General features: G+C 44.3%; 1 protein-coding gene across 3 annotated transcripts in view; it reads left to right on the top strand.

Moving 5' to 3' along the window:
- ADCY4 (adenylate cyclase 4) overlaps positions 1 to 20758 on the top strand; it is a 109118-nt gene that overhangs the window by 57076 nt on the left and 31284 nt on the right. For all 3 annotated transcript variants that reach the window (XM_081970028.1, XM_081970029.1, XM_081970030.1), the window contains 7 exons: positions 1152 to 1238; positions 4012 to 4081; positions 6202 to 6299; positions 9153 to 9237; positions 10995 to 11132; positions 13668 to 13760; positions 13906 to 14090. In XM_081970028.1, coding sequence (XP_081826154.1) covers positions 1152 to 1238; positions 4012 to 4081; positions 6202 to 6299; positions 9153 to 9237; positions 10995 to 11132; positions 13668 to 13760; positions 13906 to 14090 — 756 coding nt within the window. The remainder of the gene's footprint in view (positions 1 to 1151; positions 1239 to 4011; positions 4082 to 6201; positions 6300 to 9152; positions 9238 to 10994; positions 11133 to 13667; positions 13761 to 13905; positions 14091 to 20758) is intronic.

Genomic DNA, 20758 nt, shown 5'->3' with positions numbered 1-20758 from the left:
ACGTGCGCACCGGAGACCTAGAAACCAGGTTCTAAGACATCTTCTCATTTCCATTTATGTATTTAATCAGTTTATGTAGCCATCCATCTTATATACGTGAGACTAACATCAGGTATGTTGAGATAGTCTGAATGTGAAAATCTGCAAAAGTCAAGTAGCTCTTTTTATTGATACATGCTACTAGCAATTTGGTTTATAACTCATAGCATTGTTCTCAAAGATTTGATGTATCAGCCAGGGGCGGTTTTTACTCGCCTTCCCTATCAGTTCGCAAATGTGCGTGCTCGCTCGCTTCACTCACACGTGCCCCGCCCACAAATGCGCCCGGCATTCCATGCATGCACTTTGCTCAAAAATCATCCCTAAATAGGACGAAAAAGAGCCAGGGTGGGCGGGCAGGACCACCCATGATTTCCGCTACCGGTTCAAGTGAATCGATCTGTACCCACAGAATATCATCTCTGATATCAGCACTTAGTTAGAGTTAGCTGATCTTGAAGAGCAGCAGGTTGGATTAGTGCTTAAATGGTGACCACCAGGAGATGGCAGAAGTTTAGCCTAGAGAGACAATCAGATGTGTATATAATGTGTGTGTGTGTGTGTGAGAGAGAGACAACTCACTTCTGTCTTGTCAAATGCAATACAGGGATACATATCATATTCAGATGTATCTCTTGCACCGTCAGAATTTGTGTTGCAGTAGCACATCCAGCAAGCACACGCAAGTAAATGAACTTCAGCAGGATTCAATTATATATAAGAAACGTCTTTATATACAATACCTACAGCAGACGTCAGCATACAAAATCAGGAACACAGAAGCAATATTCATAGAAGCAAATCATTACAGAGTAGAGAGATACAGAGGCTCATATTACACAGAGGCTGCAAAGTTATAGAGAGCAAACCAACTTTTATATATAGTTCAGCAAGTCTAAGCCATGTCCAGACTTCAAATGGTCTCTTATGGCCCCATACAAACAAATACTATGCCCCAGTTCCCAAACCTGTCTATACAAGCAGTCCCCATTGGCTGACCTTTTGACATGTCTATTCCAGTCTATGAAAAATCATTCATACTCTGACATGTTGGAATTAAATTCTCTTGAGTATCCTAGTTTCTTCTTCTTCTTCTCCATGTTGAATTTTAGGTGCCGTGCCCCCAGGAGCCCTGATGAAGACTTGGAAGGTGTGGACGAGAAGTTCTTCCAACTGATTGAGCAGCTGAATTCCCAGAAGTGCGTTTTGGGGGTCAATGAACAGGCAATCAAAGTGTTGGGTTGGTTTCATAAAAATGAGATCAGAGGACAGATCCTCCTCAGAGGTCCTTAGAGATGAAAAGTGTCTCAACTTCCCAACAGAGGGTGTCATCTCCAGAACAAGTAATCCTGAAAGACATTGTGTTCCATAACACAAACTCCACTCTTTCAACTTTGTGTGGTAGTTTGTAGGAGAAGGGGTTTGTAGTGAACATTTCCTCATCCCCCCTCTGTGCTTTAACTTTAAAACATTTTGCAGAGGGAACCTAAGCTCTAGCAATGGTTGTGCCAAATTTCAGACAACGAATCTCCAAAACATCAAAACTGAGGATAGCAAATTTTGTGCGCTTGTTTGCTTTCTTGGCAAGGCCCATTTTTAAAACAATCTTGGATTATCTTTAGCAAATAGGGATGAAGAAACAGGGATGGGCAAATGCCGTGAAGGGCAAACCTCAAGAAAGTGACAGTTGATCTGTGGGTGTGACATTTGTCTTGTTACACCATGGCTTTAATACACTTGAAATCTGAGTGAGTTGGGACATCATGAAGGGTCCTGTTGTTGAAAGCAAGTGGAACAAGGCTCAGCAGAAATGTCATTTCAAAATCCTCAGCTCCATTTGTAGTGAGAGAAATTGGATGGCCTGTTTCTCTGATTTTTTTCTCAGGGTAGGGAGATGTCCTAACCCATGGGTGTCAAACTCAAGGCCTGCAGGCTGCATTTGGTCCATGGGGTGCTTAAATCTGGCCCACGGGACTGGCCTGGAAATAGCAAAGGAGCAGCCCATGGTGCCTCTGGCAGCCAAAATTGGGTGCAGGCAGGGGGCTGCGTGTGACCTTCCATGGGCCACTTTTCAGCCTGAGCAGCCTCCTGCATCACTCTGCTGGTCAAAACTGGCCCCCATTTTGGCCAGCCGGGTGCTGCAGGAGGCATTCATCCCATCTCCCCCCCCTCCAATGCTGATTTGGTTTTCAAAGAAATCCAGTTTGACACCCCAATCCTAACCTCAAGGGTAGGACTTTTTTTTTGCAATAATAAAATATTCCACTACTGGAAATTAGAAAGCGAATGGAAGTATGAGAAGCCCAGGAGGCCATAGGCTTCCAGAATAAGGAGTTTGTAATCAGAGGGGACCTTTGCAAAGATATATCCTTTAGCCATCTTGGCATTAAAAAACCCCATAATAATACCATAATCCACCTATGAAAATTCCACAGAAATTCTCTTCTTCTTTGAAGGAACGGAGAAAGCAATTATTCCTTAATTAGACTGAAGAAGATTTAATACAGCAAGAGGGTCCAGGACAATTTGCTGTAGCCGACTCGCTCCATTCATCTCATCATGGGAAAATATTTGCCATGATCACTGCCAAACAATTCAATGCTATATTAATCATTCCATTCAGTTACTTTTACTATTGGTGACCACATTTTCATCTAAATTATTATACAAGAAACACTTGTATTTCTGAATGTACTTGTTTTATTTTATTATTACTGGCCATGGTTCTACTGAAATTAACTTAAATTTTACATGTGTTGAATTGTGCTGTGATATGTTGGCCAGAGTGAGTTAGCTTAGCAAGTTGACTAAAGAAAGTTGGCTGTGGTGAACTAGCCATGGTGAATTGGCCACAATGAGTTGGGCGTGGTGAGTTGCCCATGGCGAGTTATCCCATTCCGGAACAAGATACAACACATTTGATTGGGTGGCTATAGAGATTGAATAAATAAATATTATTTATTTTGTGGATGTTTTTATTGTTTTACTGTCTTTTAAATACCACAACTGAGCCCAAAGTTTATGTCGCTAAGTGAGGCAATTATTAAATGAATTTTGCCCGTTTTACTACCTTTCTTGCCACAGTTGTTAAGTGAATCACTGCAGTTGTTCAGTTAGTAACCCAGTTGTTAAGTGAATCTGGTTTCCCCGTTGACTTTGCTTGCCAGAAGGTTGCAAAAGGTAATCACATGACCCCAGGCAGGAGTGGGCTTTAAAAATTTCAGCAACAGGTTCTCTGTCTGGTTGCTGGATGGGCGTGGCCATAGTGGATGTAATCTAGTCGGCCTCCTGCACCATGATGGAGGGGGGGGTATTTTCACCTTCCCCAGGCTCCAGAGGCTTTCCTCGAGCCTCTGGGAGAGCAAAAACTGCTTCCCTCAGGCTCCGGAGGCCCTCTGGAGTTTCTGGCCTCCCGGAACTTCCGGGAACTTACCTTGCATCCAAAACGGGCCACATAGAGACTTCTGGGAGGGGAGGGGTGGGAGGGGTGGGAGGGGCCAGCCAGGGGTGGGATTTGGAGGTTCTCCCAGCCTGCCATTACCTATGGGTTCTCCTGAACCTGGGTGAACCTATAGCAGCCCACCCCTGACCCCAGGGCACTGCAACCATCATAAATTGTACAAGTTGCAATTGCCAAGGGTTGCCAAGTGTTTGAATTTTGATCATGGGATCATAGGGATGCCACAGCCATTGTAAGTGTGAAAAATGTCACTTTTTTCATTGCCGTTGTAATTTCGAACGGTCACTAAGTGAACAGTTGTAAGTCGAGGACTAGCTGTAATTGTGTTAAAATTTTACAGTTTGTAAGCAGGCCAGAGTCACTTGGTTGAGTTGGGCAGCTATAGAGTTTGAATGGATGGATGGATGGATGGATGGATGGATGGATGGATGGACGGACGAACGAACGAATGAGTGTTGTCATGGCAATTCATGGAAATTTCACTCTAGATGTGTTTGTTCTCTTTTGTGTAGGCAATGGAAGAAATCTGAAGACTTCAACTGCATCACATTGTACTTCAAGCAGGAATCTCTGGAGAAGGAGGTAAATTATAAAAGACTGGAGTGCAATTTCTTTCTTTTAAAAACATTTTCTTATCTATCTATCTATCTATCTATCTATCTATCTATTTATCTGTCTGTCTATCTATCTATCATCTATCTATCTATCTATCTATCTATCTATCTATCTATCTATCTATCTATCTATCTATCTATCTATCATCTATCAAAGCGAAATACCACTCATGCATCATCATGAAATCTCCATGAACTGTAAAGCCTACAAACTTGAAATTTGGCACGTATGTTCCTCTTAGCTTCTAGGTGCTTGTTTAGGAAGGATTTTTCAAAATGACCATCAGAACATTAGTATTTCTTATATTATTATTAACACACTCTGATGCTAAGGAGTTCGATGTTCTACTCCCCCTCCCCAGCTGAAAAGAACTCTATTCCAACTGCCACTTTGCCTTGGGTGTGCCCAGTGCATGACTCATCTGACCTGCAGGCTAGGATGAGGATCAAATGGCCAGCCTGAGGGAGAGAAGGGGATAAGATAGGAGAGGCCTCCATGGGGCAAGCCTGAGGGAGAGAAGGGGAGAGGAGAGGCCAATCGTAACTACTCATTAACGTTCAAGCTTTAAAAGAATAATAATACAATATATTATTTTGACACAGTGCTTTTTACACTATTGGCCCGGAGATTATTATAACACTTTGTTTAGATATATACCATTCAAGCTAAAAAGAAGTTATTAAATCAGTATTAACAATGGTTTAAAATGTTGCACAAATGGCCAGTTTCTGTGCAGCAGCACTGGGGATTCATCGCAAACACATGCCTTCTCCACCATAGCAATGTTGTATAACAATCGTGGCAAACCCTTTGCACTGCTTAGTAACTTCCCTTTTAGGGTTGAATCTAAAACGGGCCACACAGTTTAGGGATTGCAACTATTATATAATCAGCCCATGTGTAATTGACACTAGGTTTTATTATAGATTTTAGTTGTTATTTATTATTTCGTACTACAAGTTTTATACTAGAAGAGACATCACCCTGCCAAAGTGCATATAGCCAAGGCTATGGTTTTCCTAGTTGCAATGTATGGCTGTGAAGGGTGGACCATAAGAAAGGCTGAGCACCAAAGAATTGAGGCCTTTGAACTACGGTGCTGGAGAAGACTCCTGTGAGTCCCTTGGATTGCAAGGTGATCAAACCGGTCAGTCCTAGAGGAGATCAACCCTGACTGCTCTTTAGAAGGCCAGATCCTGAAGATGAAACTTAAATACTTTGGCCACCAAATGAGAAGGAAGGACTCCCTGGAGAAGAGCCTAATGCTGGGAAAGATTGAGGGCAAAAGAAGAAGGGGACGACAGAGAATGAGGTGGCTGGATGGAGTCACCGAAGCATTAGGCGTGAACTTAAATGGACTCCAGAGGATGATAGAAGACAGGAAGGCCTGGAGGAACGTTGTCCATGGGGCCGCGATAGATCGGACACGTCTTCGCAACTAACAACAACAACTAGAATGTATATATACTGAGTGTTTTTATTTGTTCTGGTCACTGGTCTAAGACTGTAATAATAAATTGTTGTTGTTGATTTAAAATGTTGATATTGAAAGGTCTAAGGAATTAACACCAAATAAATAATCTGGTGGAGAGATTCTACCGCAAAGGCATTTCTTGCAAAGATCTCGAACCAATATTTCTATTTGCTGATTACAAGTAGACCTCGACTTATAATAGTTCATTTAATGAACTTTCAAAGTTACAACAGCACTGACAAATGTGACACGACCATTTTTCACACTTACGAATGTTGCAGCATCTCCATGGTCATGTGATTTTCATTTCAAATCAGATGCTTGAAAACTGGCTCATATTTATGACGGTTGCAGCATCCACTTTTTGTGACTTTCTGGCAAGCAAAATCGATGGGAAAGTCAGATTCATTTAATGATAGTGTTACTCATTCAAGAACTGCAGTGAATCACTTAACAAATGTGGCAAGAAAGATGGTAAAATGAGATGTGACTCACTTAACAAATTTCTCACTTAGCACCATAAACTTTGGGGGCCGTTTTGGTTGTAAGCTGAGGACTAGCTGTATAATTTTTCCTCAATTTTCCTCTTTCTTTCTTTCTTTTTTTTTTTCAGTACCGGCTTTCACCATTACCATCTTTTAATTACTATACGGCCTGCAGCTTCCTGGTCTTCGTTTCCAACTTTCTCATCCAGATCCTTGTCGTTTATAAGTAAGGAGGAACTGAGCGATAGGGGAGGGGATAATTAATTCAGACAGGACCAGCTCAAACTAGGAGTGATTCTACCAATTGGCATATGAATACTTTCCTTAAAATGTACGCGTGCTAAGCAGCGTGCATGCTTAGGAGTGCAATTCTAAAGCTTAAAAGTTCCATAATGTTCTTTGGATTACAATTCCCAGAATCCTCCAGTCAGCATGATAACAGATACATATTAATAGAGTTGGAAGGGACTTTGTAGGTCATCTAGTCTAACCTCTTGCCCAAGCAGGAGCCCTAAACCCGTGATGGCGAACCTATGGCACCCGTGCCACAGGGGCATAGCTATACCTGCCAGCACACGAGCCACAAGCTCCAGTGCTCATGGATGTGTCAACCAGCTGATTTTCAGCCTTTCAGAGGGCCGGGGGAAGCCATTTTTGCCCTCCCCAGACTCCAGGAAAGCCTCTGCAGCTTCAGGAGGGCGAAATACAGGCTCAACAGGCTTCCCAGAAGTTCAGAAACAATCCATTTCCGGCTTCTGGAGGGCCTCTGGGGAGTGGGGAGGGCATTTTTGCCCTCCCCAGGCTCCAGGAAAATCCCCAGAACTTAATTTCTGAACTTCCGGTAGGCCCATTGGGCTAGTTTTTCATCCTCCCCAGGCTCCTGGAGCCTGGACAGGGCAAAAGGGGCATCCTCTGCCCCCTCACCCCCCCCCCCCCGAAGGAAATACCAAGCTCAACTTGGAGGCGAGCAGTGCGGCGCATGAAGGGGGGGAGTCTGGGGGAGGTTGTGGGCAAATGCACATGTGGGGGCGCACTTTGCATTATGGGTGCTGGCACATGTGTGCGCTCTCACATTTTTGGCACCCAACAACAAAAAGGTTAGCCATCAATGCCTTACACCCCTTCTGACAAATGGCAGTCCACTCTCCTCTTCTTCTTTTTTTGAACTTATTTTATTTTATTTTTTAACCTCTTACATACAGTTACAACTATACATTCACGTAGTTATTATTCTTATTGTATTTATCACTTTTACCTATTTATTTTCCATATAGAAAGTTGAAGTGTGCATTCTAGGTTGCTTTGCTTATGATCTCATACACCTATTTGTAATATCGCCACCCTGCTTTCCCTTCCTTTTCTCCCTCCCTTCATTCCCTACTTTTTTCCTTCTTCCTCTCCTTTCCCTTCCCTTCTTCCCTTACCTCTCCCCTACTCCTCTCTTCCTCTTCCCCTTCCTACCCTCTCTCTTTCTCTTTCTATCCCTCCCCCCCTTCCAATGGTGGGTTGTACCGGGGCATACCGGTGTCTGCCAGGAGCACTGGGTACCATTCCAGTATGATGCTCTGGAGGGCCCACCCACCCGCCTGAGTTCCTTACCTGTATTTGAGCTCTTTGGCACTTCCGTGCATGTGCACGGAGCGTACGGCACCTGCGCAATGCTCCGCCGAGCAGCTGGAGTGTCGCAGAGGCATTGTGGTGGTAAGGACGAATGCATGTGCTGCCCATATGCATGTGGGGGACGCCGGGCCCCATTGCACTGTACCAGTTGCAACAGGATCTGGAACCCACCACTGCACCCTTCCTCTCCTTTCCTCTCTATTCCTCTCCTCCTCTCCTTTTCTATTATTGTGGTTATCTCTTTTCCTCTCTTAACTGGTGGATTTTCGGGATGGTATTCCCGCGAGTCCAGTTATATCTTTATACTTATTGTTTCCCACTCCTTTTTCTTCACTATCATATCCCAACTATTTTTCAACTATGTCTCATTCTTGAACATATACTTATATATTAATACTTTCTTTTCTATTTTCCCCCTCTTCCCCCTTTTTTTCATTAAATAGTGTATCGTCTGGGTTCTATATCTCTCTCTTACTTTCTTTTCTAAAAGCAGTCCAGTCTCTTCTTGAAAGCTTCCAGTGGTGAAGCTCCCACAACTTCTGAAGGCAACTTCTGTTCCACTGGTTGATTGCTCCCACTGTCAGAAAATTTCTCCTTATTTCCAGGCTGAACCTCTCCTTGTTCAGTTTCCATCCATTATTCCTTGTCTGGCCTTCAGGTGCTTTGGAAAATAGCTTGGTCCCTTCCTTCTCTGTGGCAGCCCCTCAAATATTGGAAGATGTTATTATGTCTCCCCTGGTCCTTCTCTTCACTAGACTAGCCACGCTCGGTTCCTGCAACCATTCATTTGTATGCTTTAGCCTCCAGTCCCTCATGGCCATAGAAATACATTAAGTTCCACTCTTGTGGTTTATCACCAGCTTGCAAATGTTTGGAGTAGAGCATGTGGACTGAAAAGAATAGTAGGTTTCTGCTAAGTCACTCTGGGAGAAAATTATCAAAGGCTACTTCCCACTTGAAGATCTATGTGGCAACCAATACATGAGACTGAAAATGAATGGGTTTCTAGCTCTCATGGATACTCTCATGATTCTGGCAAGACTTGAACCAGCCTAGAATCAGAGGTGAGATTCAGCCCATTCGGACAGGTTTGGGTGAACCAGTAGCTCCAACGATCAGCTGGGAGTGAACTGGTCATGTTGGCCTGCCCGCCCCGTACCTCATTTACTTATGTCCTCTCAACTGATTCACGCAGGCGAGCTGATTGCTGCACCTCAGCTGTGTTATTCGCCAGAAGTAACATGGAAGGTAATTTTTGCTAAAACTGGGCACGTGCATGGAGCAAAGCACACAAATAATTGAATCTATTGTTGATCCGGCAGGATCCCACCGCTGCATAGAATGCCAGGAGGTCATTATTTCAGTAGGTGGCCTTCTTCAAGATCAATAAAAGCAAAAGTGAACATTGAATTACACAAACACCAGCCAACTGGATTCCTTGTTTATTCTTTCCATCCAGAACAGAAGCACTGGGGATCTCCTATGGAATTTCTTTCTTCTTATTTCTCCTCCTCCTTCTCACCTGCTTTGCTGATCACCTGGCGGTAAGTCTCTGGAGGGGATACGTCAGAGGAGAAACCTTATGGAGTTCTTTAAACAGGCAATGAGCAGGATCATTGTAGCTTTGTAGTCCATTGTATTTTTTATAGTTTTGGGAACAAAGCTTCTGTGGGCAAATTTAAAAGATGACCATATTTTTAGGACTGATTGGAAGGGTCTGATTGCCTCTGGGGTTGAGTTTTGAAGTTGGAATCCCCATGTGGAGCAAGGTCATTTTTGAAAAAGTATCAAAAGTGTTTAAGCTCTCATATGTTTTCTCCCTTGGACTCAGCAAAGCTGAGGTGTGAGCACATTTCTACAGGAGAGACATGAGCGAAGTCTTATTTTACCTATAATCCTTATTCAAATACAACTAGGATGGTATTTGACTTTGGGTGCAGCTCCTACTTGGGAGACGTAGTTTACAAAATCCCTGCATAGATGTTATAACTTCTTCTTGTGCCATATCCGTCATCGGATGTTGGCGATCATGTTGGTGATCCTATTTTTAACAACCGCTGCACAAAACAGTGCTGTTGAGCTTTGTCCAAACCAGTCCGTCAGATTTTGAAGCCATTATGTTCTTCTGCCTGGATCTCGTTTGCCTTCAATCATTCTCTGGGGATTAAGTGAAGTATGGCGTATTTTTCCAGGTGTCACATCACAAGTCCAAAAATATCCCAACTTTCACTTTTTAATGGTTTTGATGATTTCCCCTTGGCTTTCCCAGGCAACCTATCAGCTATTATGTAAATAGATGTTACATAATCATACCTAATTGTCTAAAGGCCCAAACAAAGCTGTTATAAGGACATGGTTTGCCAAAGTGGGTAAGATGCTCCCACATAATTGGGTCCAAGGGAAGGAACAAATACAGTCATAATTCTGTATATTAATTTATTGTATCCTTGTCCCCATATTGTTGATTTTGATTGTATTGATGGGCAACAATAAAGGAGAATATTAGTAGCTCAGGAGTCCTCGGTGTTCTCTGAGCATGGTTGTTCTCTGCTAATCTAGACCAGCACTGATGATGTTACTTTAACAGGGATGAGATTCAGCTGGTTCGGAACAGTTCAGGCGAACTGGTAGTTCCGGTGATTAGTTGGCCCCGCCCACCGACCCCTGCACTAGTTTGTCCTACATTTCCTTTGTTTGAAGCCCAGCTGATAGGAACGGCAGAGCGGATTGCCATGTCTCAGCTGTTTTACTCACTGGAGCTGCGGTAGAAGGTAGGTATTAGAACTGTTTTCAAATGCAATGCACATGTGCCGATCAAACCTGTTGTTACACTAGTTGAATCCCAACACTGGTTACCTAGTTTGGTAATGAAATATCTTCAAGAAAACAACCAAGCTCACAGAACACAAGGACCCCTTGCATATTGATGGGTTTTGGCTTTTTTTTTTTTTTTTTAAAAAGTAAGTTCCGGTTTTGTTTTGTTTAATGAAAGGTAAAGTACAGTTCCCATACAAAAACAAATAGAATGGGATGGGATGGGATAGGACAGGACAGGACAGAATATGGAATGGAATGGAATAGAATGGAATAGAATTCTTTGCTGGCCAAGTGTGATTGGACACACAAGAAATAAAAATAGTATGAGCCCATATGGCTTTTTTTTTTTTCTGTTGGGAACTATTATTGTTATTTTTAAATAGAATTTCCAATGTCAGGAGAAGATTGTTGGAGCAGTAAGAGAAAAGAATCTAAGATTTTGGCTCTATGGATGCTTACATCATTTTTTTTCCCCTGCACACAGAAATGTTTCCTGAAAGGTCCCAAGATCTTCTATTGGGTTCCATCCATCTTGGCCAATGTTTGCACTCAACCATGGCTACGTGTCTCCTTGGGCATCATCACTATTCTTGTGGTTCTCACAATGTCAGTGTTGAACTTGGTACGTCGCTAGTGAATGGGAAGGAGAGGGAAATAGAGTATTTGGGGGAGGAGGAAGAGGAAAGGTTCAATGTACCTGGGAAGAACTCCTTGTAGCACGGGAGAGCCGAAGCCCATTTAATTTTAATGTGGAGTTGCCAATCAGTGCTAAGAGGCTTCATGGATGAAAGAACGAATTACATTCTTTGCGAGGTGGCACACTAGTTAGAGTGCAGTACTGCAGGCTACTTCAGCTGACTGCTAGCTGCAGTTCGGCAGTTCAAATCTCACCAGGCTCAAGGCTGACTCATCCTTCCATCCTTCCAAGGTGGATAAAATGAGGATCCAGATTGGTGGGGGCAATGTGCTGAGTCTATAAACTGCTTAGAGAGGGCTGTAAAGCACCGTGAAATGGTATATAAATCTAAGTGCTATTGCTATGAGCCACTGTGGTGCAGTGGTTAGAGTGCAGAACTTCAGGCTACTTCAGCTAACTGCTAGCTGCAGTTCGGCGGTCCAAATCTCAGCAGGCTCAAGGTTGACTCAGCCTTCCATCCTTCTGAGGTGGGAAAAATGAGGACCCAGATTGTTGGGGGCAATAGGCTGACTCTTTAAAATCGCTTAGAGTGGGCTGTAAAAGCACTATGAAGTGGTATATAAGTTTAAGTGCTGGGACCACAGTAGGTTTGCCACTGCCTTCTTTCGGGATACTTTGTCAATTTCCAGTCTAGCTTTGCAATAGTGGCGAATATCTGCAGCTCATGTGTAGGATGAGTGTTCTGTCCCGTGATTCCAATGAATATGCAGACACAGGCTTGGCTGTTTGTCCCGACTAATTACATAGATAAAGCCACCCCTTGGCTAGGAGCCTAGAAAGTTATCTTCAAGAACCCAAGATTAAACTTACGGAATGTTTTCTCAACGGCTAGTAAAATGGACTGTTGTTTCCCGCAAAGATTCCCCTCCCGTCGCTCCACCTATAAAGTCTGGGAGGGGCCACAACAGTAACCAGCCGTCCTTAATTCCTTCTATGACATCTTCTCCACAGCTGTTCCTTTGTCCTATCAATTCTACGCATACGCACATCAGGGACAACCTCCCTCTGTTCCTCCTCACAGCTCCCTGACTCAGATGGCACCTGGTGGCCATCAGGCCTCTCTAGTTCCTGCTCTGACTCCAAACACCCTCCAGAGTTTTCCTCATCCTCCAGAGCAGTCCCATAATGGTCTGAGCTGTCAGAGTCCACCAACAGCTCAGCCAGCCGCTGCTGGGCCACAACAGACGAGGATGAAAGTTCGTTCTCTGAGCATGTGAGTTGGTTTCTGAACATTTTGTTACCAGGCTAGGTAATATCTTCAGTGGAGTTTAGGGGCTCCTCTAAAATCTGTTGGAGATTTTACCTTGCCTGGTAACGAAATGTTCAGAAACCAACCCATAAGAGAAGGAACCTCCACCCTCTTCCTAGTTTAACCTATACCTCTGAGATCTCCTGTTACACTTCCATGTAAGGCAGGGGTGGGATTCAAAAATTTTAGCAACCGGTTCTCTGCCCAGTTGCTGGGTGGACGTGGCCTACTCAGGCTCCTGCACCATGGCAGGGTGTGTGTGTTTTCATCCTCCCCAGGCTCCAGACACTTTCTTTGAGCCTCTGGAAGGGTGAAAACAGCTTTTCGTGGGCTCTGAGCCCCTCCGGAGGCCAGAAATGGGCTCATTTTTGAATTCTGGAACTTCTGGGAGGCCGGTTTTTCACCCTCCCAGAGTCTCTACAAGGGCCCTACGCTTACCTGACATCCAAAACAGGCCATGTGGAGACTCCTGGGATGGGAGGGGTGAGCGGGGCCAGCCAGTCCTCGTAACTACTGCTTCAGTGAACCAGATGTAAAATTAACATCCGGTTTGCCCAAACTGGTGTGAACCAGCGGAATCCCACCCCTGATGTTAGGATCACTCCGCCTAACCTTGTTTCAGCCAAGGTTGCTTGATGTGCAATCAATGCAATCTGCATGGGGGTAAAAGTATTAGCAATGGCCATAGCACTTAGATTTATATATCGCTTTATAGTGCTTTTACAACCCTCTCTAAGTGGTTTACAGATTTCAGCCTATTGCCAGCAACAATCTGGGTCATCATTTTACCCACCTGGACCAGGCACCTTAAGCCTGGTGAGATTCAAACTGCCAAATTGCAGGCAGCCAGCAGTCAGCAAAAGTAGCCTGCAGCACTGCACTCTAACCACTGTGCCACCGTGGCTAAACGGCTGCTATTAATCCTCTACCTGGCCTTTGCTCCAGTAATGTGAATATAAGAGATACTGCAAGGGTTCAGGATGGAGGAATCTGAGTACCCTGCAGTGCTCCTTCTCTGGCCATTGATAGAGGCCACTGTGGTATATTGCTTTTACCATAGTGATGCTATTCCTGAGAAACAGACAGGGGTTGTATAATCCCTGGCAAATTGGCCAAATCTAAGTCATGCATTTCCTCTGGTATCTAGTCCAGATCAGAAGAATTTCTATCCCCTCCTCCCTTCTAATGTCCTCTCTAATTCTGCTTCCTAGTTCTTTATGCCAGTGAAGCTTGAAAATTCTACCTTATCAAGCATGAATACTGTACAGGAATTATCTCGGTTTAACTCCCTCTTCAGTGTGCCGGTAAGGTTGAGCTCTTTAATCAAGTCTCTTTTTCTTTTCTTTTGATTAATGGATCTACCAATCTCACCAATAGCTTCTCTCTTCCTCTCTCTCTCTCTCCCCTCCTCCCTCTCTCTCTTTCTCTCTCTCTCCCTCCTTCCCTCAGTATTATATCTACTGCTGTGTCCTGGGATTCCTCTCGTGTTCCCTCTTCCTCCACATGAACTTCGAGCTCAAGTTGACCATGCTGATACTGTGTCTTGTTGTCTACAATGTGCTGTTCCTTCACACCCATTCCTGGCTCTCTGACTGCTATGTCTCTCAGCTCTACCCTAACCAAACTGCACTCAGGTAATTAGCCCTCATGGAATTCTCCCAGAATAAAAGCAGAAGTATAGACTACTAGTTATCCTTCTTTGTTAGTTTCCTTTCCTGCTTGCTGGGGTGGATGCCTGCCATTTTAACGGAGCATGATATAAGTGATGCAGGAAAGAGCTACAAATGATCAAGAAGCTGTAGCAACTTTCTTCCAACAATTGCACCATCACCACCTCCAATTTAAAAGCTGATTAACAGACCAAGTTATGCTTTGGGAGATAGTTAGGGATGATTAGGGGACTGGAGGCTAAAGCATATGAAGAACAGTTGCAAGAACTGGGTATGTCTAGTTTGATGAAAAGAAGGACTAGGTGAGACATAATAGCAGATTTCCAATATCTTTGTGGGCTGCCACAAAGAAGAGGGAGTCAAGCTATTCTCCAAAGCCCCTGGGGGTAGGAGAAGAAGCAATGGGTGGAAACTAATCAAGGAGAGAAGCAACTTAGAACTGAGGAGAAACTTCCTGACAGTTAGAACAATTACGTAATCAGTGGAACAGCTTGCCTCCAGAAGTTGTGAATGCCCCAACACTGGAAGTTTTAAAGAAGATGTTGGACAACCATTTGTCTGAAGTGGTTTAGGGTTTCCTGATTAAGCAGCGGGTTGGACTAGAAGACCTCCAAGGTCCCTTCCAACTCTGTTATTCTATTCAGTGTTTAAAAATGATGCCCATTGTTATGTGGCTTTTAAGGGAAGATTAATGGTCAGATATTAGTTGAGGCCATTGTCTTTGAAGGTTTCACAGAAAGTCATGATTCAAGAAGGTAGTATGAATATCCATTGCTGGAGAGTAACAACACAAGTTTATTGACTGTTTAAGGAAGTCCCCAAAACATCTGGCTAGGGAACCTTTGGAAATCTGATTCTAGATTAAAAGGACATTTGGTTTCATCCAAGAGGTGTCTTCATGTGTTCTTACAACAGGGTTGCTGTAGAACTGAGGCAAATATTCTTGATATTATGTGACTTTGATGGTTTCTTCTGGATGTATCATCTTTCATAGGTGATGAAGGACGTATACCATCGCATCCAAGAATTTAATTGCCTTCTAGTAAACATTTTGTCTATGTTTAGATTAAAAGTTACTTTGATATCAACTTTTCCTAGCAGACATGAATCACCTGAACCTAATTTCACTGAAGAACAGTTTCAGATGATCAGGAACCACTTACCGTATTTTTCAGAGTACAAGATGCACCAAGATTTTGAAGAGGAAATTTTTTTAAAAAAAGTTTTTGCACTCCGTAGACCTTCCAAAAATGGTCTTTTCCTCCCACGAAACGGCTTGTTTTTTTGTCCAGAAAATGGCATGCATAGCCTTTAGGAGGCTTATGGAGTGCTCCTGGAGGCTGGGGGGGGGGCAAAAATAAGCAAAAAACGGCTGGTTTTTCACTCATTTTTGCCCTCCCCTGCCCCCAGGAACAATCTGGAAGCCTCCTAAAGGCTATGCACAGCCATTTTTGCAAAGGGGAGGGGGTTCAGGTGGCTAAAATGCTGTATTCAGTGTATAAGAGGCACTCTGATTTTTACCCTCTTTTTCTGGGGGGGGAAAGGTGCGTCATACTCTGAAAAATATGGTACATCAGGGGTGTCAAACTGGTGACCTGCGGGTGGATGCATCACATGCAGGCCACGCCCACCCTGGCTGGAACCATGGCAGATACATCATGTGACACGATCAAGTTTGACAGCCGTGACTTAGATGCTTAGTATGTTCATTGCAACAGAAGGGTTTCAGCCGTAGCTCGTGGGTTTGAAATTATGTCAGACATTCTTACTTCGTTCTTTCTTACGTGGGAATTAAGGGAAGTAGTATTATTTTTTCCCCACACTTGGAAAGCTAATGAACCTGATTTATAACCTCAAGTTATTGAAGATTGCAATGGTATAGATCAGTGATGGCGAACCTATGGCACGCGTGCCACAGGTGGCACACAGAGCCACTTGTCAGGGCACGCAAGGAGCTGCCCTGTCACCTGGTGAGGGCACGAATGCCCACAGAGAGGGCTCTATGTGCCACCTCTGGCATACAATACAATACAATAGCAGAGTTGGAAGTCAGTTGCCAAGCGTCTGAATTCTCATTACATGACCAACTGGATTTTACCATGGATTTTAATTTATAGGTATTATTTTATACTAGAATTTTTAATTGTACAGTTACTGAGTGTTTTTATTTAAATAATAATACAATAGCAGAGTTGGAAGGGACCTTGGAGGTCTTCTAGTCCAACCCCCTGCCTAGGCAGGAAACCCTATACCGTTTCAGACAAAAGGCTATCCAACATCTTCTTAAAGACTTCCAGTGCTGGGGCATTCACAACTTCTGGAGGCAAGCTGTTCCACTGATTAATTGTTCTAACTGTCAGGAAGTTTCTCCTCAGTTCTAAGTTGCTTCTCTCCTTGATTAGTTTCCACCCATTGCTTCTTGTTCTACCCTCAGGTGCCTTGGAGAATAGTTTGACTCCCTCTTCTTTGGGGCAACCCCTGAGATATTGGGACACTGCTATCACGTCTCCCCTAGTCCTCCTTTTCATTAAACTAGACATACCCAGTTCCTGCAACCGTTCTTCATATGTTTTAGTCTCCAGTCCCTTAATCCTCTTTGTTGCTCTTCTCTGCACTCTTTCTAGAGTCTCCACATCTTTTCTACATCATGGCGACCAGAACTGAATGCAGTATTCCAAATGTGGCCTTCTCAAGGCATGATAAAGTGGTATTAACACTTCACGTGATCTTGAGTCTATCCCTCTGTTGATGCAGCCTAGAACTGTGTTGGCTTTTTTGGCAGCTGCTGCACACTGCAGGCTCATATTTAAATGGTTGTCCACTAGGACTCCAAGATCCCTCTCACAGTTACTACTATTGAGGAAGGTACCACCTATACTGTACCTGTGCATTTCGTTTTTCTTGCCTAAATGTAGAACCTTATTCTTTTCACCATTGAATAAGATATGCGTGCTGTAGATTCACCATCACGGGTATAGATAAAACATTGCTGCTTTATTTTGTTCATAAAATTGCAAAGCATACATATTTTTGTGTGTGCTGATGTTGTTAAAAAATGAAATGAAACAAGCAAGCAAACCAAGAAAAATGATATGAAACATAATTGAAACCAACATAGTGCAGAACTGTCCTAGTCACCTGGCCTCAGTTATAGAAAAAGGAGAAGTGCAAGCTCTTCTGCAGAATGGATTATGTAAATTAAGGCATTCACAAGAATCACAAGTCACAGCAAGAGATATATTTTTCCTCCTGCTATCAATGATAGGGAGTGAAGGTTATATCACCTTGATTGATAGGTGCCCGTGGATTTTTTTTTGTGTTTCGAAAGAGGACTATGCATGTTTAACAGATTAACAGAGTTGGAAGGGACCTTGTAGGTCATCTAGTCCAACCCCCTGCCCAAGCAGGAGACCCTGCACCATTTCTGACAAATGGCAGCCCAATCTCTTATTGAAAGCCTCCAGTGATGAAGCTCCCACAACTTCCAAAGGCAACTTCTGTTCCATTGGTTGATTGTTCTCACGGTCAGAAAGTTCCTTCTTATGTCTAGGTTGAATCTCTCCTTGGTCAGTTTCCATCCATTATTTCTTGTCTGGCCTTCGGGTGCTTTGGGAAGTAGCTTGACCCCCTTTTCTTTGTGGCAGCCCCTCAAATATTGGAAGCAATGAAATGATTCTTAGTTTCTTCATCTTTCTTTTTTCATGCAACAATGCATTGTATTACTTGGCTATGAAAAGGATTTGGGTGTCCACAAGCCAAACATGAGCCACCAATGTGATGCAATTGCTAAAAAGCTGAATGCTATCTCGGGGGGCTTTAGAGGAGCATAGAGTCCAGTTCACAGTAAGCCATCGTTCCAACTTGGGATAAAGCTCTGATGCCATTCACCATACTATGTCTAAGTTTGGTCGTGTTAATTTATAGGAGAGTTGACTGACAGGGGATGGAATGGCTATCTTCAATTCTCTGAAGGTCCTGTCAAACGGAAGAGGGAATAGACTTTTTGTTGTCCCAGAGATTAGGACCACAACCAATGGATTAGAAGGGCAAGGAAGAAGGTTCAGGCTACATATCAAGAAGTCTCTTCACTAGAGGTTTTCAAAACAGGTTCTACATGGTCAAAGTTGCTCTACAGCAGGAGTCCCCAACCCCTGGGCCATAGCCCATTAGGAACCAGGCTGCCAAAGCAACAGGCGAGCATGTCAAGTTTCATTTGTGTATGCGTTGGCTTTTGGTTACAAGGGATGCGGTGACTCAGTGGCTAAGGCGCTGAGCTTGTCTATAAGAAAAGTTCGGTGATTCGAATCCTTAGCACCGTGTAACAGAGTGAGCTTCCTTTACTTGTCCCAGCTTCTGCCAACTTTTAAAGTTTTAAAGCACCTAAAAATGCAAGTAGAAAAAGAGGAACCACCTTTGGTGGGAAGGTAACAGCGTCCCATGTGCATTTGGTCATGCTGGCCACATGACCACAGAGACATCTTCGGACAGCTCTTTGGCTTTGAAACAGAGATGAGCACCGCCCCCTACAGTCAGGAACAACTAGCACATATGTGCAAGGGAAAACTTTACCTTTACTGGATTTTGGTTATGCATGCAAAGACATCCCTTCCACTGTCACTGAAGACTTGGCTGCCCCTCACCGGTCCACAGGATCAAAAAGGTTGGGGACCCCTGTACTAGAAAATCCAGCACTGAACAGGAAGTTGATCTAGATGATTTTTATAGTACCTTCTAAGAGTGTAACTCTGTGATCCTCTGGAGGGTGAGATGACCATACAATATTATGTGGTTGGTTGATAATTGTAAATAATAATAATAATAATAATAATAATAATAATAATAATAATAATAATAATAATAATTCAATAATTCAATAATTCAATAATTCAATAATTCAATAATTCAATAATTCAATAATTCAATAATTCAATAATTCAATAATTCAGTAATTCAGTAATTCAGTAATTCAGTAATTCAGTAATTCAATAATTCAATAATTCAATAATTCAATAATTCAATGATTATGGCACAAACCAGCAGTGGTAATTCCAGTGGTAATCGGCACACTGGGTGCTATTCCAAAAGCACTGGAATTACATTTAAAACAGTTTAAAATCACCATCAGTCAAATGCAAAAAGCTGCACTGCTTGGATCTGCACACATTACGAAAATACGTTACGACGTCCTAGGCCCCTGGGTGGGGCCTGTTAGATCTGTAGTGAGGAGACTGAGGCAGCTGTCAGTTCAACGGATTTATTGTTAGAACAGGCTGACAGGAACGAACAGAACGCGAGCTGTCTGACAGCTATTTATACTTTCAGCTGTCAGACGACGAACCAATAGGAACTCATAAATTCTCCCGCCGGCTGGAGCGTGCGCCTGGGCCAATCAGAGGGCTTCCTTGAACGCCCTCTGCTGGCCAGGCTCCACAGTATTCAACACCCCTTCCCCCCGGATTGTGCATGCGTAATCGTCCAGATATCCCGGTCGTCTGCGCACGCTCTGAGAACGCCTCGGCAGAGATGGTGTGTTGTCCGAGGTGGAAGGAGTGTCGGCTCCGCCCTTGTGACGAGGCCCCAGAGGAGCGGCCGCGACAGGCCCAACCCTTGGGAATGGATTCAGCGGAGCAGGTAAGGAACCCAGCGCACCGGGGAAACATTGCGCGGACTCGGAGCTAGGTCTTTGTGCACGGTCGGGCCGGCAGGCGGCGTTGCTAGGGCATGGTTGTTTCTGTCCGCGGTTTGCGTTTGCTGGATCTTCCGCCGGTCGCCGCCGCCGCAGGTCTAGATGCCGCCGCCAAGATCTCCCATCGTTGAGGAGGACCCTGTAAGAGCAGGGTCCTGTTATATCGGAGATTTTTCCGGGCACCCATTTCGGCTCCCCTGCGAAATTTCGGGCGAAAACTTCCTCCCCCACTAGAAAGGCCCTTGGGCGGGGGGGTGGAGTGATGAAAAGGAAGGGTAGAAAAGAGGGGATGCAGGCGGTCTAACGTAGACCTGAGGCGGCGGCCCATCAACAGTTCAGAGGGTGCTTTGCCCGTGGAGGAACAAGGGGTGGTGTGTTGGGTACGGAGGTAGGTGTGTATGCGTTCGGGCCAAGGAAGGGCGGACATACGGGCAAAGGCGTCCTTTGCAGATCATACGGCCCGTTCTGCCAGGCCATTGCTGGCAGGGTAGTAGGGCGAAATGGGGGCATAGCGGATGCCAAGGGAGGTGAGGAAAGAAAGGAATTCAGAAGAGGAGAATTGGGGCCCGTTATCGGAAACGATAACATCGGGCAGCCCATGGGTTGTGAAGAGGGAATTGAGGACGCGGATAGTGGCTGCGGAGGTGGTGCTGGTCATGGGGAAGAGTTCAACCCATTTTGACCACGCATCAACCACGACTAGGAAGGAATGACCATCAAGGGGACCCATGAAGTCGATATGCAACCGACTCCATGGGGCCATAGGTTGCTCCCAGTCGCGGGGTGGAGCGGTGGGAGGGGCACCTTGCACACGTTGGCAGGCAGAGCAGCCCTGAACGTAGGTGGTGATGTCTGCGTCCATAGACGGCCACCAGACATATCCGCGGCCAAGGGCCTTCATACAGACGATGCCTGGGTGGCCGTCATGGAGGCGAGACAGCACAGC

This window comes from Natrix helvetica, assembly GCF_964273705.1.
Source record: "Natrix helvetica genome assembly, chromosome: Z".
NCBI classification, from domain to species: domain Eukaryota; kingdom Metazoa; phylum Chordata; class Lepidosauria; order Squamata; family Natricidae; genus Natrix; species Natrix helvetica.
Note: the sequence above shows the minus strand (reverse complement) of the source record. Positions and strands in the feature narration are given on the sequence as shown.